General features: G+C 40.2%; 1 protein-coding gene across 1 annotated transcript in view; it reads right to left on the reverse strand.

Annotated features, from left to right (window-relative positions):
* Positions 1-8,858: 8,858 nt before the first annotated feature.
* WIF1 (WNT inhibitory factor 1) overlaps positions 8,859-25,710 on the reverse strand; it is a 76,369-nt gene continuing 59,517 nt past the window's right edge. The window contains exons 7-10 of the mRNA XM_004602641.3: positions 23,793-23,888; positions 16,242-16,337; positions 15,116-15,211; positions 8,859-9,711 (exon numbers count right to left, since the gene is read on the reverse strand). Coding sequence (XP_004602698.2) covers positions 9,590-9,711; positions 15,116-15,211; positions 16,242-16,337; positions 23,793-23,888 — 410 coding nt within the window. The 3' untranslated portion in view covers positions 8,859-9,589. The remainder of the gene's footprint in view (positions 9,712-15,115; positions 15,212-16,241; positions 16,338-23,792; positions 23,889-25,710) is intronic.

Consider the following 25,710-nt stretch of genomic DNA (forward strand, 5'->3'; position numbering starts at 1 on the left):
GAGAATGTGCACTGGTGGAGGGATAGGAGTTCGATCATTGTATTGAGAAAGAAAGAAAGAAAGAAAGAAAGAAAGAAAGAAAGAAAGAAAGAAAGAAAGAAAGAAAGAAAGAAAGAAAGAAAGAAAGAAAGAGAGAGAGAGAGAAAGAAAGAGAGAGAGAGAGAGAAAGAAAGAAAGAAAGAAAGAAAGAAAGAAAGAAAGAAAGAAAGAAAGAAAGAAAGAAAGAAAGAAAGAAAGAAAGAAAGAAAGAAAGAAAGAAAAAGAGAGAGGAAGGAAGGAAGGAAGAAAGGAAGAAAAGAAGGAAGGAAGGAAGGAAAGAAGGAAGGAAGGAAGGAAGGAAGGAAGGAAGGAAGGAAGGAAGGAAGGAAGAAAGGAAGGAAGGAAGGAAGGAAGGAAGGAAGGAAGGAAGGAAGGAAGGAAGGAAGGAAGGAAGGAAGGAAGGAAGGAAGGAAGGAAGGAAGGAAGGAAGGAAGGAAGGAATGTCAGGTAAGCTGGACAATTGTGCCAACTGGACTTGATGAGCTTGATGAGGAAGGGAAAGCTGTTACTCAGGGAAAACTGGTGAAGCCAAACCTTAACAAAATGTTTTTCCTTGTGATCTATGAACTGTTATTGACAATAAAGTAGCTGAGGTGTGAAATCTATCTATGTACATTAGAATTTGAAAATATCTTCCCAATACACCCAAATGCTTTGTTATACAATGACCACTTCCTGACTGTGGTTTAAATTTTCATATAGTGTCATGTAGGGTATATATACAATATGCCTATTAAACTTTAACATTGTACCACTGACATAAACTGTCTAAAATGATGATGTTGAAATTCCTGCCATTGCATAGTTTGTTTGCTTTTTAAAAAATTATTTTTTATTAAGTCACGGTGAGATATGTAGTTACAAAGCTGTTCATGGTTGGGCTTCAGTCATACAATGTTCCAACACTCATCACTCCACCAATACACATTTCCCACCAACAATGACCCCAGTTTTCCTCCCTTCCACCCCCTACTTCCAGTCTATCTCTATGGCAGGCATCTCTCTCTCCCTCCCTCCCCCTCCCTCCCTCTCTCTCTCTCTCTCTCCTCTCTCTCTCTCTCTCTCTGTCTCCCTCTCCTTTGGGGCATTATGGTTTGCAATACAGAATACAGATACTGAGGAGTTATCACGTTTATTACTTTACCTACCTTTAGCACACAGTTCTTATACAGAGTGATAATTTCCAACTCTCTTTGTCATAGTGGTCCCTTCTCTATCCCAGCTGCCTTTCCTCCAGGCAATTGAAGCAGGCTTCCAACCATGGACCTATACTGTTTCTTGTCTTTTTTTTTTTCATTTTATTGACTCAGAATAGTCCTCAGAAATGACCATGTTTTCCATTTACCCAGTATAAAAACTGCTGCCTCACAGTAGCCTCTGCCCCTCCCACTTTGCTGATCAGCTATTATTTATTTGTTATTAAGTTTTAATCGAAGTCTCAGGGTTCACAATAATATTGAAGTTGTACAGTTGCAGAGCTACTACAGCAGTCCCTCCCCCAGTATCCCAGGACCCTTTCCCATTCTCCCCTCTCTAAGCTTTCTCAGTTCCCTGTTCTATTTATTTATTTACTTTAAAAAAATTAGGCACCATAATTCACAATACTGTTAATAGCAGAGTTTCAGGTTCATGATGTTTCAGCTCCAAATCCACCACCCGTGTCTGCATTCCTCTACCAATACCCCAAGCTTCCCTCCCATCCCTGCCCTGCCTAATTGCAAGCACATTTTTTTCAGTATTTTTATTTTATTTTATTTTATTTTTTAATTTATTTTTAAATTGAGTTACCATGAGAACAGTTACAGGACTTTTAGGATCGATCTCAGTCATAATATGCTCAAACACACATCCTTTCACCAGTGCACATGTTCCACCACCAATAACCCCAGCATACCCCCCTCCCACTCCCCCTCTGCCTGTGTGGCAGATGATTTTCACTTTACTCTTTCCTTACTTTGATTACATTCAATTTTCGACAGGAAACTCACTATCATTATTTGGAGTTTTTCCCCCAAACAATCAGACCTGTCGGAATGGCATCATTAGATTGTATGTTTTCTACTGTTGGTAACAAAGAGCATATGATGTTGCACGGTCATGAAAGCGGCCGCCCAGATTTGGAATTCTGGTATTAAGTCCAGAGGTATTTCTGCCAGCAGCCACTGCATTCCGAGATTTCTGTGGTGCTAGGATCATGGCTGTTCAAGAGTGGAGGAGTTGTTCATGGGCGACCGCTCGGGGTCTCATTTGGGCAGGAGGCAGTGCCGGTTCTGACTCCCCCATCGCCAGAAGAGCCCGGATTCTTCACTGTTGGTTGTGGCAAGACGGCACTGAAGGCAGGTCGAGGGCGTGACTTCTGAAGGCCGGGCGAATTGGAAACTGGGCTGGCGGCGCCCCGTTCCAGTGTCCCCTGCGGTTTGGAGATGTCCCAGTCCCGCACACCGGAGCCGAGTTAGTAGAAGCTCAGTGTTGCCGGGGCTCCATCTGGAGGAGGCGTGCGGGCTGTACCTTCTCCGTCTGGCACCCTGGTGTTGTTGGCCTGGTCTGGGGTTCGGAGCAATCTCTGGCTACATACACATTTTTAAAATGTTAACTATTGTAGTATCTAATACTTGACCAATGTGCTTATGTCACTTCCAGTGACACAACATTCCTCCTTGGCCCACCTTAGGTATTCTCAGTACTAAAACGCAGCACCAAAGGTTCGTCATTGGTACCTTCCATTCCCTTGTATTGCTGCTCTGGACGCCACAGAGGAATGAGCTCAATTTTACAACATTTTCTATTAAATGGCAGTTTAATGTGATCATGTCTGCCTTCTTGGAGAATATGGAAACAAATGATCCTGTCTGTTGTTATCCTCTTTGTAGTAGGAACCACTGCATATCACACGGCATTCTCACCTCTTTAGAAAGGCCCACGGGGAGAATGCTCTGTGGTGGCAGGGCTAGGCCTGTTAGGATAAAGCCCTGTTAAAATTGTGTTCCAGGACTCACTGTACATGGAACTAGCAGAAAAAAATTAAGTCACTGAAACCCCTTTTTGAGAGGAATACTATAGATGATTGAAAGGAATACTTTGGGAAGCCACTTGGAGAGATGTTCAGAATTTCAAGGGGGTAGGCTGAGGAAAATGGTTCAAAGGGCTAGAGCACATCCTGTCTGCATGAAGCCGTGCACCACAAGGCCCCTGAAAATCACAGGGTGGGGCCCTGGGAGCTTGCCAGTACCACTGAGTCTGAGCAGCACCACATCATGGGACCTGAACACTAAATTATCCAGCAGGGTGGGCCCGGAGTATTGCTGGCAGTGAGAGTGCCCCCCCTGCCAGGCCATTGTTTTGGAGGCTGTGCTGAATTAACAATGGTCTCAGTATATTTCCCTCTGAAAAACCTTGTCCGGGTTTAATAGGACCACTATTGTCAGCTGGTGGATGAGAAGCTGAGCCCTGTCAGCAACATTTAAAACCTTTTTTTTATTATTATCATTTAGGTAATATGGTCACAATAGTTATTTAAGTTTATAGTATTGATGTATAAAGTTACTGCACCTCACTGCGACTAAAGTGTTCATGATCTGCCACCTCTGGTTCCATCTTATATCTTCCCAGTCCTCTCCCTGCCCACCACTGTCAGCAACACTTTTTCCTCTTTAATGATTGGTTAACAGCATTGTAGAATACCAAGGTTAGCTTTACACTTCTGTTATGTGCATAAGACTCTCTCGACTCACAAGCAAATCTTGGGAGAGAGCAGCATGCTGAAGAGATGCCCCTGGACCCTGTGCCAGACAGATTTCACTGGGGAACCTCAGAGGGGAGCATGCATAGTCCCTCACCTGCTCCAAATGAACCCCGGCAGCCGCAAATCTCCAGAACCCAATCGAAAAACCCCGGTATGTGGGACCAGTGACTGAAAACTCCAGGCCTCACAGAGTCGGGAATGGGCTACCTCTTCCTATCTCCCCGCCCTTCCAGTTTCCTGGCTGTTGTGCCCACAAACTACTTCCGGGTGCCATTTAAGCCCATTAATAGCCATAATTCAGAGACTCACAAATGAATCTCGAAAGAGAGCAGCATGCTGCAGAGATGTCTCCAGACCCCAATTTTTTTTTTTTTGCTTTTTGGGTCACACCTGACAATGCACAGGGGTTACTCCTGGCTCTGCACTCAGGAATTACTCCCGGCAGTGCTCAGGGGACCATATGATGCTGGGAATCGAACCCGGATCGGCCGCGTGCAAGGCAAATGCCCTACCCACTGTGCTATCACTCCAGCCCCTCCAGACCCAACTTATTTAAAATTATAGAATTCCAGGAGTGTGCGGCTGCAAAAGCAGCCATATGACATCTCATACTATTCATAACAAGCAACACAAAATAAATTATTTAGCATCTGCCTGTGGGGCAGTGTTGAGTGGTGGTGAGAAAATTCAAAATAATGGTGGTGGGAAGGTGTAATGGTGGTGGCATTGGTGGTAAAATATTGAATGTAATCAATTATTGTGAACAACTTTATGAGAATAAAATTTAAAAATTATAAAAAAGACTCTGCATGTCTCATATACACATATATATACACACACACATACCCCCAAAACTCTTTCCACTACCAAAAAATCCTTTTACCCAATCCTCCCACACCCTGCTCTGCTTCTTTCCAATAACCACCAGTTCCCACCAAATTTAGCAATTCCACTTTTATTGGCAGGAGACACGCCTGGAACTGATGTCAAGGCTTTTTCTGTTAGGGTCCTAGCATTCTCACACTAGGGCTTATTCCTAGCTCAAGGATCACTCCTGGTAGGATTCAGGGGACCATATGAGATCCCAAGGATTAAACGCAGGTCAGCCCAGATCAAGGCCAACACCCTACCCTGGTATACTATCATTCCAGCCCTTATTAGCTCCTTTTGTTGAGAAACATTTTTCTTGGCCTCTACCATGTAGATCCTTTGTAAATAAATCTGAGAGATATATTTTAAGAACGGTTGGCTTGAAGGATTGTAAAAAGATGGCTTTCCACTGACCTCAGCATCTCAATCTAGTCCTAACGTAAGTTTCTTGTACAGTTGAATTTTTCCTGAGCAGCTACTGTTTTGTGTTTATGGTCTTTGGGACTAGAGCAGTCATGTATACTGAGGGACGGAGCAGAGCTCAGAGTTAAATGCACAGCTCACCTCTCACAATTGTGCTCATGCCTGGATTCATTTTCTCTTCTAATGTTTAGTTCCTTTTACTGAGTTTTTCTACTTATTATAGCTGATAAAATGGTATATATCTTCTCAGAGTGCCTTAATTCCTTACTACATAAGCATAGCAGGTGGCACCATAATCCATACTATTAACCTTTGTTTGAAGAGATCTGTCCCACTTGATGTGATTCTATATATATCAAAGGGTTACCAAAGACTGTGTTTTGGGTGAAGATTTAATATAATATAGATGAGAGACACTCAGCAGTGAAAAAAGCTGGCAGGTACCACAACACTGGAGAATTCTCTGGTCTCCATACTGAGCCGATACCTCTGGGACCCCCAGATGGAGCAGGTGCAGTCTCCCCAATTGTCCAGATAGAATTCCGGTGACCATGAGCTTCTACAAGCATGGCTCCAGTATGTGGCCACAGGACTATTCCTCAGAAGTGCATGGCCGCTTATGCAACTGCGTGACCTTTCATGGTATGCAAAGTGAGCAATGGAAAATAAATGATCTAGCGTCTGCCCCTGCCCAAAACTAGAGAGAAAGTGGTGACACTTGGGGCCTCAAGGGATGGGGGGGGTGGAATCAGCCCCTCTTCCCGCCCCTATGAGACCCAAGTTGCCTCCCATGAACAGCTCCTGGCTTCTGAACATCCATGATCCCAGAGGCACACAAAACAATCCCAGAAACCCAGAGGCTTCTGGCAGAAATGCATCTGGACTGAGCATTAAAGTATAGTGCCATGCTACCCTGGTGGGGAAAGGTGTTTGTCCCTTCCGCCTTTTCTCCCTGGCAGCATAGTGGCTGCCACCTTTTCAGAGCCTATTGGACAGCCAGGTATGAGACTGCAGTGATGTGACACTCAGGGCCTCACAGATAGGGGTTGGAACTGGTCCCTTCCCCGCCCCAATGAGGCCCCAAGTTGCTGCCCACGAACGGCTCTGGCTTCTGAATGGCCATGATCCCAGAGGCACACAAACCAATCTCGAAACCCAGTGGCTTTTGGCAGAAATCCCTCCTTTAGACTTATTACTAAAATATCAGAAATCCAACATGCTCTTCATATCAGCAATAGAAAACAAATTATCTAATGATGCCTTTTCGGCAGGTCTGATTGTTGGGGAAATTCCATATAATAATGGTGGATCTTTTGTCAAAATATTGAATGTGATCAAAGTGGAGAGAGAGTAAGGTAGAAATCATCTGCCACACAGGCGTGGGGATGGGTGGGATGGGGGGTATACTGTGGTTCTCAGTGGTGGAGGGTGTGCACTGGTGAGGGGATGGGTGTTTGATCATTGTATGACTGAGACTTGGACTGGAAAGTTTTGTAACTGTTCTCACGGTAATTCAATAAAAAAATAAATTAAAAAAAGGAAAGTAAAAAAATAAATAAAATAAAATATAGATGAGAGTGGAGGAGGGTGCAGATTATGCTTAATTGACTTGCCAAATAGGAAAGGCCATACTGACATACAAATAAATATATGTATAAATATCTTTAGGTAAATAGCAAAGAACAATTAACTATAGAACATAAAAACACAAGTAAATCATACTGCTTTTCATCACTGTCACTGTCACCCTGTTGCTCATCGATTTGCTTGAGCAGCAACAGTAATGTCTCCATTGTGAGACTTGTTACTGTTTTTGGCATATCAAATACTCCACGGGTAGCTTGCCAGGCTCTGCCATGCAGGTGAGATACTCTCGGTAGCTTGGCAGGCTCTCTGAGAGGGGTGGAGGAATCATCAATAAAAATTTTATGTAAATTTATTAAAAGCAAATCGCCATATAAATCTCCATATAATCTTCATATAATTAGTATTACTCATTTATAATATGACTAATAATTAGCAAATTATTGGCTTAACCTCCTAACTGTATTTCTAAGTGATTTTAGGCATTTTCACCAAGATGTCACCAAAGTGCTTTAAGCTCAAAATCTTCTGAACTGAACCCAAATGTGGAAATCTATGCTTTTGTTACTTAGGAACTTGCATTACCATTGGTCATCTGGTCCTGTTTAGTTTCGAAATCTGTGTCCCAATTATCTAACTCCAATGCCATTTCAGATCTTATTTCTCCCTTTATTTGAGGTCTGTCTGAAGTATATGTGTACTCATGGGTATCTATAAAACCATCTTGGTGTAAGTGAAAAATAGAAGAGATATAACTCTGTTCTAACTCTCCATCATTCTATTATTCATCTGAGTCAATACAACTAAATTCTGGGGTAAACTAGATAGCATATACGTTTGCTCTTGTTATTATTTGAACTATTATTTTAGACTCAAACTCAATTTTCTGCCATGGTCATAGAGCTTCATTATTGTGTCTGGATTTGTAGGGAAGGACGGAGGTGCAGTGTGCAGAAGGCCTGGGGACCCCAGTGGCAATTCCCTTCCACCCAGATTGTCAGTTCAAAGCAAGGTCCAGAGAATATGATGCTCCTTGGGTTCCAAGTGCCAGGGTACCTGAGCTATCCCAGTGATGATCAGGGAGCTCCAGAGCCACGCCCAGTGGTGCTCCGAGCACCATCTGGTACAAAGGGTTGAACTTCACAGCTGCATTTTCTCCCAGTCAGCCCCATGGATCCTAACTTAAAACGTAAAATAAGAAGTTTCTTACATTAAGATCTTAAGGTTAGCTCCCTGGTTCCAGGTCATCTTTACCATGTCTGTGTGACCTCAGGCAGAAGCTCAGGGCTCACACTTGTTAGAGGAGCGACAGTACTAGGATCTGGCACCCTGATAAGATAGGTTCACTTCACTCTCGGTTTCTCCCTTCATCACTTCCAGCACACACCATCATCATTTCCCTAAATCACACACGGACCCTGCCACTTGCAGGGTAAGAAAACTTCATCACATTAGATCAACTATAAAAAAGAGGGTACATTCCCTTGGGAGAATGAAGAGACTAACATAAATTGGAAAAGAGCTAGGATCTGTGAAGTTCTGTGCTCTACTATATTTACTGATAAAAAAGGAAGGAGAAGAAAGAGCAATGTTTGAAAGTTTCAGCCACATGATGTGGATTCAAATTCATCCCTATCACATGATGAAATGTTGGGAAAATTATTTATTGCTACAAACTTCAGCATTAAAAAAATCTGTAAAATAGTATAACAATAGCTCATAGGATTGTAAGACAACACATGTAATTTTTAACAAATGGCAGCACTTGATGTGACACCTTTAGAAAGTCTCTGAAAGCTTTTTCATGGATGAATTATTTATTTCCCTTGGCTGGGAATCCCGTACAGTGGGGGCAGTAAAATGCCCTTGGAAACAGCACCATGGTTTGAACTTGCAGCCTTATGCTTGCCAGACTAAGCCACTAAGCCAATCTCCAGACTCCTAATGAATTTCTAACACTTCTGGGTTAGAGAAGACTTGAAAGAAAAGATACCCAAACTGGGAGGGAATAGGAATAGAGTTTTCTATGTCCTGGCTGGAGCAGAAGCAGAACTGGGAAAGCTAAGAAAAGGCCAAAGAATGAAGTAGATGACTTTTTTTTTTTTAACTTCTCAAATGATACTGCAAAGTTTTATCCACCACTAATTGCAACCAACTTTATTTCCATAAGATAGCACATGCACAGACCATACAACACTCAGAAAACGAAAGCAGCACCTTTATTTTATACATACAAACAGTATAAAGGGTTTATTAAGTAAGGGCTGTGTTTTGTTTTGTTTACAATATATTATATTGCTTCAGCCAATGCAAAAACGTTCATACATTATAATCCTTATTTTACTGTTTTTACAATATATTATATTGTTAAAATGCCACTACCACAGTGTTATTTCTTTTTCTTCTTTTACTACTGAATTCTCTGGAATCATGATAAGGTCAAAATACACTGTATTGAGAGATTTAAAATAAGAGCAATTTTCAAATGTGACAAACATCTTCATACTTGACAATAAAATTTGAAATGCTGTAACTTCAGCATATTTACTGCTTCATTCACATCCCTGCGACTTATGCATTTTTGTTCCATTTACCTTCATTAATCTTGCCTCAGCCCCAACACCACAAATCCATTGTAATTTTGGAAAGTATCCACCAACTACACATTGAAAAGACAAATTTTTAACTTGATCAACTGACATAAGATCTGTCCCAAAGCACTGAAACAAGAAAATCTATACCATCATGCTACAGACATACTTAGAAAACTTAAAAGGAAGAGTAAATATCAGCCCAATGATTTATAATGAAGCTAATAAAATTCAGGCCAGTATTCTTAACTGTAATGAACATTATTTGAACATTCAACACATGAAAGGTTAACAAAGGCTATGAACTTGGTGTAACTTAAAACATTTCAGATGTCGGAGTTCACCAGACGTAATTGGATTCAGGTGGGTCCTGTCGCTCCTCAGCCTTTTTAACTGAAGGCGTGTACAGCCTGAGTCGGGTGCCGGCTGGCCTCAGGGCATGCAGGAGGCTGGCTCCGTATCCTGCAAAATTATTCACAGCTTAAAAGAAAAGAAACTACAAAAACAGGCTCTTCAGATTACTTATTAACCATTCCAATGAAATCCATTTTCCCTCTGCAACCTGAGTGCACAGCCACAGCGGCCACCAAAGGCTACCTGGAGACAAGATGCTACAGGTCCAGTATCTCTGCTGAGATCTCACAAGGATTTTAGTACAGGTGACCAAATTGTTCAGCCCCACCCATTATCCCACAACCATTCTTTGGCAACATTTCTGAAAAACAGGCATCGTCTACCGCCAAGTTTTGACACCAGATATGTATGGGGCAGGACAAAGGTTCGTCATTTGCTATGAGGAGAATCACTGATGCTGATGAGTCTGGTAGAGAGGCTGCTCTGACTTCCGAGTGCTGTCTCTGGTAGTACTGATTTTGGATGATAATACTTTGGGGCTTGAGTTTGTTAATAATTCTCATTTGTTCCTTGCCCTTGGGCAAACCAGTCAACTTATCTGAGCTACATACACTTAGGGATTCAGGCAATTTATCTGTTCCTTGAGAAAATTCTAGTGCTGGGATCTACCTTAAATCTTACTTCTGCCACTCCAAGTCCTCTGAAATTTCCTCCCAATTCTCTGTAGAAGATAGAACTTGAATATTCTCTTTTCTGGGGATCCCCTTTCTTTCCTCAATTATTGCTTAGAAGCATTTATCATAAAATCTTCCTAAGCATAAAATTTTCCATGTGTTAAAAGGGGAAAAAAATCTACCAGAAACAGAACATAATAGCTCAACAAATTTCTTGTCAGAATGGAAATAGTATTAACTAATTTAAAGGCATGGCATTTAAAAACTTAAAGGAAACCCATTTTATTCCATTAGATCTGGATTTTATTAAATATCTGAATCACTGTATATTTTGGCCTGGACAAATTCTTTATGCAAAACTTGTATGAATGTTTGGATGGCTGGAAGAATTTCTAAGAATCTAGCACTGAGGTCTCAAATGCAGAGATGCTTTTGCAGGGAATCTAATCATTGATCTTCTCACTGTGTTGCAAAGCCAGTTTTGTGACTCGATGTTGCAATCCAATATAACAACCCACTTATTTATATAAATAAATGATGTGGAGCAACCACTGAATTTATAGAAAATTGGAATTCTGTAAGAATTAAGGAACTTCCATTACATAGATTAGAAAAAGGTTTATGGCTTGAAATGACTCCCTTCAATTAGATTTGTGAGTTTCTTTCAGGATCAGCATGTAGGCTGGAGAAACTCAAAGGACTGGAGCACCACATCCTGAGTACTACCAGGAGTCACCCTGGTGCAGTCATCCTGAGCAATAAACCAAGATTAGACCCTGGGCTTCCCTGGCCATGGCCCCAAAGCCTCTCACCCCCAAAGGCACCATCCATTTCCAGCTTAAGTCCTAAGTGGAGAACTTGAGACTTTTATTCCTCTGTTTGTGAACTATTGGAGGCGCTCAGGACCCTGATTCATTCTACTGATTTCCTAAAACTGAAAAAAAAAAATCTGTCTCCATGTCTTGGTGCCTTAGTCAGGTTTGGCATTACATTTGTTCCCTGCGGTTTTTAACTGCATGTTAGCATGCCACTAACCAACGACTGAGAACAGAATACTTCATTCCTGAATGGGTTTCTTTGAATTGTCAGTATGTAGGCTAGTTGCGCATAGAATGGTCAAAACATGAGCCAACAATGCACTGGAATCAATCCCTCCCCTTCTGCTTGTCCTGCCACCCATGAAGCCCAAACCTCCCTCTGGAGTCTGTCTGCAGTCTCCTCCTCCCCACAGGATGTCCGGGTGCCTGGGACCTCCCAGTGTGTCACCCCACTGGGAGTCTGCTTTGTGCCACAGAGCTTCCTGTCACCTCCCTTGAGTCAAAATAAACCCTTTCTTTCAGCTTGCTTTCCTGAACTGGTGTACAGTTGGGTGGCCGCTCCTGAAGGCACACAGTATTTCAACGAAGTACCAGTTTCACCTTTTTGATCTGATGAGGGTACATGAGGACAAAAACCTTTACCAGCTTGGTTCATGGGAAGATGGAGATGTTCTTTGGGGACTGGTGAACCTGTTACACTTGCTCACCTTGTCTACTGAAGGGTCCCTAACTTTCTCTCTTTGGGGAAAAATGACCCGCTCTTTCAGCAGGAGGAGGTAATCCTGCAACCCTGTCACTCTCTAGAGTGTTCTCCAGAGGCGGGGTCCCAGAGCACCTTGAAAAATGAAGACCTGGAATGAGGAGTCTGACCTCAAGTCATATACAGCCTCAGGATTTCTTGGAAGTCAATTTGATTTCAGGAAAAGCCTCAGGGATTGTATCTGACTGAGGGCGGCACAAAGGGTCTGGTCTATTCTTTTCAAAGTGGCTCTAGAAATGGTGAGTTTTCTATAGGCCTTTTAGTACAAAGGTTTCCCTGTAAGAAATACATGTTCTCATGACTGGAGTTATAGTACAGCAACTAGGGCATTCGCCTTGCACGGGGCTGATCTGGGTTCAATCCCCAGCACACCACATGGTCCCTTGAACCTGCCAGGAGTGATCCCTGAGCACAGAGCCTGGAGCGTACACTGACAGCTGTCGGGTATGGCCCCCAAACAAAAACAAAACCAAGTCTTAACAAGGATATTATTCGACCACTAACACCTGAGTAGAGGGTTTTTTTCTAAAAGAGAGGCACTTCTGGTTAAACTGCGCCCACCTGCAGCCAATTTCATGTAGCCTGGGGGAAAAAACTCAAAACAATGTCTGAGTGTAGCCTGCAGACCAGATGTCAACCTGCCTTAAGTTAAACAAACAATTCAATGTATATACAGCTACATATCAATGTATTATATAGAACCATTGGAGCAACATATGGATACTGCAAAATTGCACCAAAAAGAAATCAGGCTGGGCATATAAAAATATAGCCTAATATATAGATAATATGTCATATTATCTATAATATATAAAGCACTAGCACTGTCATCCCATTGTTCATTGATTTGCTCGAGTGGGCACCAGTAATGTCTCCAGTGTGAGACTTGCTACTGTTTTTTGGCATATCGAATATGCCAAGAGTAGCTTGCCAGACTCTGCCATGAATATATAAATATATATATTAATAAATATAATTCAAACAATATATAAACATTACAGATATGGTTATCTATATATAGTTATAAATAAAATTTATTTTATAACTACTTAATAAATATAAATATATTTATTTATGTTTATAAGTAAATATATTTATTTTATTTAATATAAATATAAATAAAATAATCACTGTCACTGTATCACTGTCATCCCATTGTTTGTCAATTTACTCGTGCGGGCACCAGTAATGTCTCTATTACACTCAGCCCTGAGATTTTAGCAGCCTCTCCTTACTCGTCTTTCCCAATGATTGGAGGCTCTTTCAGGGTCAGAGGAATGAGACCTATTGTTACTGTTTTTGGTATATTGAATACGCCACAGGTAGCTTGCCAGGCTCTGCTGTGCAGGCAGGATACTCTCGGTAGCTTGCTGGGCTCTCTGAGAGGTATGTATATATTTGTTACTGTACTTGGGATATGAATACGCCATGGGGAGCTTGCCAGGCTCTCCCAAGTGGGCAGTGTCAAAACTATTTTAAACTGTTTTCTTTCAGCATCTGAGTGGATCATTTCTGCACTCACTAGAGCCCTTGGGACCCATCCTTTAAAGACCAGGATCTAAAAACACATCTAAGTGATTCACTCTACTGGAATCCATTTTTTCCTTGAGGGGACTCCCAAGTCATGTTCAGGTGACACTCCTGGCAATCCTTGGATAACTAGGCTGAATCAATGCTAGGCCTGGTGACATGATGCTTTTGGGTCCAGTTGTTCTGGGGACCTCCATGGCTACACATGGTGCAGGTGATCAAACAAGGGACTTTGCACATACAAGACTTGTGCCCCTGAATCCCATTGTATTTTGGAGACGCAATATGATGGATACAGTTTGGCCTGACACCTGCCTTTACAGAGGAAAGTGGACAGTGAGTCTACTCTTGGTACCCATCAAAACAATGTTTGGAGAGCTCTAAAAGTATTTTATAGATCTTGGATATTAACCCTTTGTTGGATGAGTGGTGGGCAAATAAGAACTGGTCTTTAGTAGGAAGCTTACCACTGGAGCAGGGAGTGAGCTGGGAGGTGGGAGGAATAAGTCAGGGAAGGGAACCAGGACAATGGGGGAGGGGGTAAGTGCCTGCCATACTGGCAGGCTGGGGGTTGGAGGGAAACTGGGGACTGGTGAGGAATTGGTGTTGAAACATTGCACACCTGAAAATCACTCATAGATATCTTTGTAACTTTGTTTGGGGAACTGGGGAGATAGCTTAGCAGTCAGGGCTGCATGCTTACCTGCTTTTGCATTGAGGCCTGCATTTGAACCCTGGCACTACATGCCCTCTCCACCCTGGTAGCCCCCAGCCCTGCTGGACTGAGCACTGAACCATTTGGCCCAGTTGGCCAACTATCAATGAGTGGCCTTCAGACCCCAAACATTGCTTAGGCAGCCTCCTCGGCAAATCCCAAACCTGAATGGCTAAATGTATCATGTTACATTTTGTGTTTGAAATAGGTCAATGGTTTATTACCTAAATAACTAGGTCACTTTAGCTGTCAGGACATTTGAAAAGTGCCAATTAGAACATCTTTTCCAGGCTTCATGAACCTTTTTTTGCCCTCAAAATAACTCATTTAAAGCATATCATAACCGATATAGAGATTTTAATGATAAAACTCTGTGTTTGAAGTTTGTTGATAAATTTTGAAAGATAAAATCAGAGTCAAGTAGACACGGAGTCTACATTAGATGTAAAAGCCCCAACTTGCCAGTTCTTTCTATGTTTATATACTGTAACATCAAATCAACCTTTATTACTAATTTAACCTAGAAAAGATTTGTGATAATATTTTACAGATGAGACATTTTTACATATGCTTCTCTTGATTCTCAAAGGCTTAGACTTAAAGTAGAGAAAGTTGTGAAGATGAGGGTATGAAAGGCAGGGATAAAGGTGGAAAGGAGAAGAAGAAAAGAAAAAAGAATGGGCAGGGGAGGAGGAAGAAGTGGAAGGAGAAAAAGAGGAGAGGAGGAGCTGAAGAAGGAAGAGGAAGAGGTGGAGGAGGAGGAGGAGGAGGAGGAGGAGGAGGAGGAGGAGGAGGAGGAGGAGGAGGAGGTGGAGGAGGAGGAGGAGGAGGAGGAGGAGGAGGAGGAGTTAAAAAGGAAAAGGAAAAAGAGAAGGATGGGTAGGGTGAAGAGAGGAAGAGGGACCAGTTGCTTTTACTGAAAAAGAAAGCAGGGCTGAGTCATGGGTTGTCCTTTAGCCTCCAGAGCCAAAACTAGTTAGGAAGTAGCAGGGCCCCCCAGCTGGCTTGCACTCACTTTTATTGCAGTGTCTTCCATGCCAGCCCTCTTGACATAGGCATTTGTTGGGCTCATAGCAGACTCCGTGTTCACCACAGTCAGGCTCACAGACAGCTAGAATCAAAAGAGATAAGAAGAACATTTCCAGAGCCTTTGTTTCATCAATAGAATCACACAGCTGCTAAAGCTCTTTAGAGTGTGAAGAGCCGAAATTTCCTGAAGGTCTTTAGAATGTGTTAGTCTTGGCCTCACCACTCCCCAATTTTTTTCCAAGTCAGTTTCCTGCTATAATCTGGTTGTTCAAAACTTTTGGAAAACCCGGTGTTTCAAAAGTTTTCCCAGGGGCTGGAGTGATAGCATAGCGGGTAGGGTGTTTGCCTTGCACGCGGCCGAACCAAGTTCAAATCCCAGCATCCCATATGGTCCCCTGAGCACCGCCAGGAGTAATTCCTGAGTGCAGAGCCAGGAGTAACCCCTGTGCATCGCCAGGTGTGACCCAAAAACCAAAAAAAAAAAGTTTTCCCAATAATTTTGAGAGAGATTCTAAACTAAGCTGGATACTTCTCTTTTACAAAAGTACTCAGGAACTTTAAAACTCCTTGGCAATGGAAGTTTATTTTCCTAAAGAAAACTCTTTATATGTGTGCTACATATAAATATGTACATATATAAACATACACACATATATGTGTATATATATTAAGGTACTGTGTTGTACAAAGGTGTTCATCATATAGTTGCAGTCATATAATGATCCAACCCCAATCCCACTACCAGTGTCAAGGCCCCTCCACCATTGTATCCAGGTTCCCTCCCACCCCGCGCCTTTTCAAGTTTGATTGTTGTAGTTTGGAGTTACTGACTCTGTGGTTTAGATGTATCCACGTGCCTCGCCTCTACATTACCCACATACCTGAAGCCCCTAGCCCTGCCCCTGTTATCTCTTCTTTTTTTCCTCTCAATTTCAGTCCTCCACTGTAGTTGTGTGTTGTTCTTATGTGATGGGCTTCATACAGTGCTTCGTTATAAGGAGTGTAAACAAGTCTTAGTGCAGAAGGGCCGTAGGGATGCCTCAAAAGCACGTGGCAGGCATGGAAATTACTGTGTGAGACACACATTCTGGTTAAGTGAAAAGGTTACTTACGCTCAGAACACAGGTCTCCTTGGTAACCCTTGGAGCACTTGCATTTGTTTTTGCCAATGCATTTACCACCATTCTGACAGGGTTGAGAGCATTTACCTGAAAAAGAAAAGAGTGTGACTAAGCAAGGAAATCTCTCAGAGGTAATTACATTTTCAAAGTAATTCACTGTAAGGCTTTGAGAGAATAAATGTTTTTTAGATGGTAGTAATTTCCATTTATTTTAGATATTTTCTGCTGTTTAAATTTCACTATTGGAACCAACAGATCAGTATTTTCACATAATAGGGTATTGTATATTTATCTTCTTTACTCTGATGGCCAAGTGCCACTATTTGTAGTCCGTTTGCTTTTATAAACTAAAAATAAATAAATGATGTATAATTTTTATAAAAACTGATTCATAATGTATCTAAGGCAACCAAACTTTAAGATCTGAACAGCCCTTAAATGTTCTTTAATGTGAGTTCTGACTTATGAATATGATTTTTACTTAAAGCAAACCAACACCTGGTCTTGAGTGTATCAGACTAGGATTCCCCAGAAAACTGGACTTACTGATTATTCATTCATTTATAAAGCACATCTATCAACCTTTAAAAAAAAGATAAATGTATATATTGTACATCCAGATAGCTCTAATTCTGGTCTTATTTGTTTATCCACAAACATCTCTCATGATCAAGTCCCTGAATGATGTTCGGCAGGTACCAGCTCTGATAGAAACCAAAGTAAATGCTTGAGGAGGTGAATCAAAACCTGAAGGGTGTAAGGTGTAAAACAGGAAAGGCAGGAGAGCCAACACACAAATGTGTCTGTGGTTGAACTTCAACAGGAGCCACCAGATTCCAGATTCTGCTGGGGCCTGAGGCACCATGTGGGTGGCACCTTCAATATGTTGGAAGAAAGAAAAGGGAACATTCACCAGCTTCTGTCTCACACAAGTAAGGGTCCTCCCATGGAATAGTACTTCTGTTCTATGACTGTGAATGGAGGCTATATTAACGTTCTTTTTCTTTCCTTTTGTCTTTAAGACTGGGAGGAGTCTCTGGGTGCAGAGCAAGAGAAGCTTTGGACAATTGCGGTATAGCCAGGCTCTGACTGACTGTGCCTAACAAATTATAGTAGTAGTGGCTGGAGTAAAAGACTGTTGAGAAGGATTTATGGGAAAAGACTTGATAGCACACTAATGCCTTTTCTTTCATGGGCCGTCATAGGTCCTAATAATCCATCACTCTTTCTTTTATCTCTGTGCCAAACGAATGGTGCTTGCTTGTTGTTGTTGTTGTTGTTATTTTGGTTTTCCTTTTAATCACAGGATCTTAGAGTTAAAAGACCTTTAATGTGAAAATTATATAACTTTCTTCTTTTGCACTCCAGAGGTTTTTCATGCTCCCTCCACAATGTTGGATTTGCCATCCCAAGGCTAAATTTTTTTTTAGATTTAATTTTTTTTTTATTTAGACACTGTGATTTACAAAATTATCCGTAATAGTGTTTAACACATACAGTATTCAAACAGTAATCTCACTATCAGTGTCAACTCTATAACAATGTTCCATGGTTCCATCCAATCTCCCAGCCTAGTGTAGAAATGTATATTATATATTAGTCTCGGCATATCCTTGCATACCACAAAAAATATATATAAATTAAGACAAATTCTGATATAAGTAAATTATGTCATTAACCAATTCAAAGTCTTACGTGATAGAATTGTAAATATTCCTAGATTTATGATAGAATTATAGCTTGACAAATCCATTGAAAAATAAAATATTGTGACTTGAAAATGCATGAATGCATCTAAGGTACTGACATCATAACTTAGCCTTAATATGCTCAGGACATTATATTAGCTGATAAAGGAATGAAATCATTTAACAAAAATTATTTTACAGTTAAATATTGATGATCTTGTGTATTTTATTGAATACATTATTATGGTAAGTAAACCATAAATAATGTAAAGCAAAACCAGAAAACATAGCATCAAAAAAATGTTGAATACTGAGTAATTACAGTGTATCAATTTTTTTTAGTTTTGCTTTATTATTTTGTAACATCTCCACTTTATTAATTTATTTTGCTTTTTGGGTCACACCCAGTGATGCTCAGGGGTTACTCCTGGTTCTGCACTCAGGAATTACTCCTGGCGGTGCTTGGGAGACTATATGGGATGCCGGGAATCAAATCCGGGTCAGCTGCATGCAAGGCAAAACCCTACCCACTGTACTATTGCTCCAGCCCCAACATCTCCACTTTATTTGATCAGTTATATTTTATGTGCCACATTTTATGTTCGCTGCAGTTTCTGAAGTCATTTAGATATCTCATCTAGATGATTCATCTCATCAATCAAATTGTCTTAATTTTATTGACTTCATTCAGCTGACAATGAGACTTCATTCATCTTTCCATAACTGGTTAGATTTTCTCAAACTTTTAATGCTTAATTTTTTTCTTTTTCCTTTTTGTTTAATTTCTAGGTATTTGAATTCTTTTCTGTTTTTTACTGTAATTAGTTCTTTTTTCAATGCATTGTGATCTTAGAGACTGGGCAGAATATCAATTGTTTAATCTCAGAATATTGTGACTTTTTGTGAGCTGCCACTTGAAGCATCTCTATTTTCTGTCACCATACATTTATTTTTATTTTTTAATATATATATTTTAAATGAATCATCGTGAAATACAGATACTACAAACTATTGTGAAATACAGACTTACAAACTATTGTGATTACGTTTCAGTCATATAATGATCAGGTACCCATCCATCCCTCCACCCGTGCCCATTCTCCACCATTAATGTTCCTAGTATCCCTCCTGCCACCCCTCCCCCCTCCCTGTCCCCCGCCTCACTTTGCCCCTGTGGCGGGCATATTCCCTTTTTTTCTCTCTCTCTCCTTTTGGGTGTTATGGTTTGCAATATAGGTACTAAGTGGCCATCATGTTCAGTCCATAGAGAGTATCATACTAAGTGAAGTGAATCAGAGAGAGAAAGGGACAGACATAGAATGACTATGGAATAGAAAGTAACATAATGGAAGAGCAACACCCAGGGATAATAGAGACAAGGGCCAGGAGGATCACTCCATGACTTGGAAGTCGGTCTCACATGCTGGGGGAAAAGGTAGCTGGGATAGAGAAGGAGATGCGTAAATTTGTTTTGGTCGGGGGGCATTCCCAGAAATTATTAGTACTTACTCCTGGTTTTGCATTCAGGGATTACTCCTGGAGGGGCACAGGGAACCATACATGGTACCAGGATTGAACCTGGGTTGCCCGTACGCAAGGCAAGTGTCCTACCATTTTACAATCTCTCCGGTTGGGGGCTACATTTTTTGAAGTATGAAGGATAAGGGATTATTCATTCCAGGCTGAAATCACATCCTGTGACAGGACCATCACGTTCCAGAGAGAGCAAACAGCCATTTTATTTAGGAGGTGGAGGAATTCAGACTTTTTTTTATTACTGTTATTGTTGTTCTTTCTTTTTTTCTCTTCCTTTATTTTTTTTATCTTAGCAGAATACTCTAATTATAAAGGCCCTAGGACATAAATAAATCTTTGAAAGAAGTGAACTTCTAGAGATTTTTACCAGTAAGTACTATGCTTTACATACGTGAAATGAAGTCCATATGAAAATTATTTTGCTACACTTTATTCTCCTTGTAACATATCTTAAAAGGATTTTCTTTGTACATAAATTGACCAAGGCAGCATTTAGTCCTTTTGGAAACACTATATAAGCAGAATATTGACATGTTAGAGTCTCTCAAAAATCTGGAATGGCATTAGATATTTAAGATTTTCTGATGTAGATGAGTTCAAGAAACAGATATTAACACATACTTATAATACATTGCCATCTTTCAACTGAGCATTAAAAATCCAAATAGGACCTTCCTGCTAGGATTGTGTACAAGAAAAACATTTACTATTTGATTAAGACATCAGCTCTCACCTCAAAGAAATACTTAACTTTCATTTGCATCAAACAAATGTCTGGCCCCATCATATACATGAAATTGGATCATATCACAGTACTCGGAAATGCTTTTGGGTTTTTCAAGTAAACAAGATGTGGGACTATAATTATATGGCAGGAAAGATAGAGTACTTATTGTGAAATACTTGGTGAGTCCGAATTTTCCCATGTTCAATGGGAGTTGAACTTGGCAATCAGGAGTAACACTGGGAGTGATGAATAGAGAGAGCCTTGTTCACTGACTAAAAAGATCTGTTTTGTTTTTGTGGCCATACAGAAATGAGGGTCCTTCAGTTTACTCTAGCCAGGATGGAGATATTGACAAAAATCAAGACAGTTGATTGCAGTTCTCCTATCTAGCTTATTGAATTGTAGGATAAAATTAATTTGCAAATCCAATTCTCATAGAAAATAATTTTTTAAAAAGGAGGGTGTGTGAATAGGAAATGTCAATAATGGCCATACCTGGGTCTTAGGATTATAGATTATTATTTTGTATCCACTGCTATAATTTTTCATTGTATTTTTTATAAACATATATTATATATACATTTTAGTGCCAGGAATTGAGTTCAGGTCTCATACATGCAAGGCAGGTACTTGATCACTGAGTCATATTCCTAGCCCCATCAAAATATTTTATATAGAGAAGTTTTATAATAACAATTAATTAAGTTATTCAAACTCCATCTATAATATAGTATAAACAATTTGTGTGGCCTTTAAGTTGAACATTCATTAAAGATGCTTGAGAAATCTATATGCTTTTAAAAAAAACAAGATAAATGTGTATTCTACATCCAAATGACTTCAGTCACAGTTTATTTGTTAGCATACAAGCATAACTCACAATCAAGTCAGAATGAAGTTTTAAAAGATATCAATTTTGAAAGAGGCCAGGAGGACAAAAAATATAAATAATAGCAGAATACATTTTTCATAACAAAAATAATGACAAGTGCTGGCAATGATATGGAGAATTAGAACCCTTAGACACTACTGGTAGGAATGTAAAATGGCACAGATGTTTTGGATAACAGTTTGGCAGTTTCTGAAAAATTAAATGTAGCATTAACATATGGTCTAACAATTCCACTTCTAGGTATCTACTGAAGAAAAACTTAAAGCATATGTTCATATAAAACTGTGTACATAAAAACTGATAGCAGAATTATTTATGATAGTCCAAAAATAGAAATAACTGGAAATTCATCAACTGATTTAAAGAAAAACAAAATGCAGCTGGCACAGAATATGCTGGAATACTAGTCAGTAGTTAAGAGGAAGTACAAATGTCTGCTACAATTTGAGTGAATCTGGAAAATATCATGCTAAGTTAAAAAAATGACAAAAGAGGTCATTTATGATTCTATTTCAATGAAAGGTCTGACATAGGTAAATCTGAAGAAACAGAAAGAAGAGCAGTGGTTTTTTGCTCTTAGGGGAGTGGGCAAGGAAGAGTAAGTGCTAATGGGAACTGTTTTTTGGTGGAGGGTGATGGCATGTTCTGAATGAAGGTGAAGGGGTCCTGCACAACTTCAGAATATATACTGAACACTGAACGGTATTCTCTTTTTTTGGTGGGGATTGTGTTCACATCCAGCTGTACTCAGGACTTACTCCTGGCCCTGTGCTCAGGGATCACTCCTGATAGGACTCAGGGGTGCCATGGACTGAACTCAGGTCAACTGCATGCAAGGCAAATGCTCTACCTGCTGCACTATCATTCTAGTCCCGAACTGTACTTTTTAAAATGGTGAGTTATTTCCCAGTTTAAAAATAAGAATACATAGTTCAAATTGTTGTGTTTAGTACATTTAGAAGCACTTTTTAACCGAGGACCATTTCCATAGTTTACTGGTAATGTGAGCCCTGGAACAGGAATAGGAAATTCCCTTTAGAGATCTGAGAACAACTTGTGATAGGGACAATAAGAAGTTTTAAATTCCCTCATTTTATGCGCAGTTATGATGTGGGGGAACCCCACAAAGAAGAATAAAAAAAAGTGCCTCTGCCCACGTTTAGCTCAGAAATCTCAAGGCATGAAAAGGTACTCTTAAAAAAAAAAAGAAAAGGAAAGGTACTCTTAAATGAAGAGAAACAAGACCATGAACAAAGATCCATAAACATGGACTGCCGAAGTATGTGAAGTCTGAAAGTAAGCAAGGGGAGAAAATTGAGGGGAGTTAGTTCAGAGATATCTTTATCAGGGCAGGGTAATTAATAAGAACAGAAACCACATCCTGACAATTAATTACATGTTCCATGGAAACTTCAGAGGCATTTCATTTGAACTCTATAAAAAAGGTTACTTCATCTACTAGTCATTAAAGTACAAAAACCCACAAATAAATTAGAGGTCGAAAGTTAAAATAGGAAGTCAGTTTTCAGTCTGGAACCACTAGGTTACAGAAACTATGGCGGGACTAAGCACCTGGGGTGTTTTACAGATATGGGCCAGCTGGAAGAGAGAATGCCCCGCCAGCCTTCCAGCAAGGCAGGAGCACAGAACCCTTGGCAGAGAGACACACACTCCTTTTCCTCTTTCCTAGGCAGAGTTTTAACATTATCTGTCCTGGATGAAAAAGCAATCTAAGATGGGGCTGACCCATTTCTGGGTTTACTAGGTTTCAGAGACTCATTGAGGACTATAAGGCTGACAGATAACAGAGGAACCATCAGTTTGCTATCCTATTCCGAAACAATGATTATCTACCAGTGCCACTCTTAGCGTTCAGCTCATATTTTGGATTGGAGCAGGACAGACATATTGAAGGCATAATAAGGGGTGGACATAAGTTTATGTAGCTCAACTCTTGCTTGATGTAAAAATACATAAATACTTAGGGGATGCTTTGTCAATCAAGATACAGACCATTTTCTGCATTCCCAAAGGGTTTCTTTGTGATCCCAAGCACAATTTTTTTTCTACTTTTATTCATTAATTGCACCTGTTTTTTTGAACCTGTGAAAATGGAATCTTCTTGCATATACTTCTTGGATAACTAGCTCCTTTGATTTAACATAGCAAGTTAGCAATTTATGCTATTTTGTGTACTATTAGTTCATACTTTTTTATTGTTATGCTCCCTTTGTTGTTCTTTTATTATGGGTCTTATTCTGCTGGATGAACAACAGTCTTCCTTGTAGTTTAGGAAACATTTCAGTCACAGAGAGAATCCTTTAGGCCTGTAGGTGAGTGAGCAAATCCCAGTTGCCCACTGCACTGGTCTAATTTCTACGTGAATCCTAGTGGTTCTGCATCATGAGAAGGGACCAAATAACTGGGGGGAAAAAGTCACTCCATGTGCTGAGTAGCCCAAACCCAGACCCAAATGAGTCTGAAAGTATTTGATGTGAGTCATCTGGCCTGGGTTAAGTCACTCTTTGCTCAACGTATAGCCAAAATGAGTGTCAGCTCAGTTGACTGGACATTTGGCTTAAGACCTCTGATGAACTATTCTTTCTCTTAGGTTTCAGGCTCTTCACTGACAACAAGAAGGGCTTAGAAGGAGTTCCAAGCCCCCCCCAAAGCAAGAATGCAGAAGGTCAATAACTCACTTATTTCACACTGTTCTCCCTCTAGTCCTGGAGGGCAGATACACTTTCCAGGGAAGAAACAGGTCCCTCCATTAAAGCAGGTAGTTGAGCAATTGGCTGTTTGGATGAATAGCAGAGCGTTGCATGAGACATTTGAAGTATAAAACAAAAAGTCATGTTAAGTAAGATAATTCTTTCAGGCATCTGCTATTTGCTGCTTACTTACCTTAGTAAATTAAGCCACTTTACAAATACAAGAATTGTGAATTCTTGCTATTTCAACAATATGATAAGATATCACATGTTTTACATAGCACTCATTCAAGGAATTAATACCTTAGTGAAAAAAGGGCACAGTTAATAGAAATTAGTTTCCAGCAAACATATATTCCTCTAAAGGGATTAAGCACATTATAAATTTAAGAAAATATCTTTTAAGACAAAAAAGAGGAGAAAACTTCCCTTGGAAGAGAAGTCATAAGTATTAGACTTAAAATATGTATTGGACATAAAATAGTTATTAGGCAAAAATTAAAATACTAGACATAAAAATTGACAAGGCAATACAGAAACTTTTTCCAACATAAAATAAATATTCATCTTGTATTGTTTGCATTTTTTTGCAGGGGGAACCACCCTCAGTGATGCTAAAGGAATAGGAACTGTTGGGGATCGAAGTTCAGGTCCTCGTCCAAGTGAGGCATATTACATTCTGCTACTTGAGCTACAGCAAATTATTCCCAGGAATATTTTTTGATAGATACTTATGATGTTTGGAGAAAGAATCAGTATACTCAGGAAAAGACAGATTATAGACACTGCGAGCTATCGTCAGTAGGGAATCAGCAGCACCCTGAATGAAGAAATGAGATATAGAAATGGGGGAATCCAATTATCTGGGCTATTCATGTAATAATTATATTGTTCATGATTCATCCTAAAGCTTCTCCCTTGGTCCCAACTTCTGGAACTTCAGTAATTATGGGGAGGAGAGCAAATATCTGAATACAGACAAGATGGCTCATTCTCTGAAGGAGCTGAAATGTAAGAACCTGAATTCTCAGCCTACTTATTCTTGTCCCATATGAAACAGGCCAAATTGGCTCTAGCTGAACAGAAACTGATGTTGAACTTCCTGTAGGAAAACCAGAAAGGAAACCCAAAAGTTATAAGTATATATTTTCTCCTTTTATGATATAAAAGAAATCCAATCAAAATGTTCTATAAGCAAATGCTTCTTTAATAATAAAAATTTTTGAGGGTTTTTTGTTTGTTTGCTTTTTTACTTTTTTGTTTGTTTGTTTAAACTCATAAGTATGGCCCAGCTTAAGCCAATGCTTCGCTGACTGAAGAAACGGAGCCTTTTGGAGCCAAACAGAACAGCAGCACTGAGGCACAGTGGCCCAGAGAAGCAGTTCTCTGGGCTTCCTTCTTGCTGCTGGCTACTGACTGACTAGGGCCAGACAGTTATTTCTGGAAGTGTGTCCTGTCTCCCAACTTGTCCCCATTTCTTCACTGGAGAAAAAGAGATGAGAAAGTGTTGGGATCAGTGCCTGCCCGGCTGATGCCCTGAAGCGACACCCTTCACCAACACAGTGAATACCATTGGGAACTTAACTGAAAGTTAGAAAATAGGACAGATCCAGGTCTAGGATTTGACAGTCTTATTATGTGTATAACATTTTAATATGCTGACCAAGCTTTTCTAAATTTCTGATGTGCAGTGTAACTCCCAATAAAGAAAATGAGTCTGAGATACTAAGTAGTTTTCACTGGACAGAGGTAATGCTAGGTCAATGCTTAGCTAATCTCTTAAAGTTTGGGACAGATGGCACAAGAATCAAGAGAAGTGAATCTTAAATATTCCTCAAATACACAGTGTTAAGGTCTAGTTTCATGCCAGCAATTAAACCACTTTGCAGACTCTCTAAAGTTCTGA

The sequence above is a fragment of the Sorex araneus genome, chromosome 10 (genome assembly GCF_027595985.1).
Source record: "Sorex araneus isolate mSorAra2 chromosome 10, mSorAra2.pri, whole genome shotgun sequence".
NCBI lineage: Eukaryota > Metazoa > Chordata > Mammalia > Eulipotyphla > Soricidae > Sorex > Sorex araneus.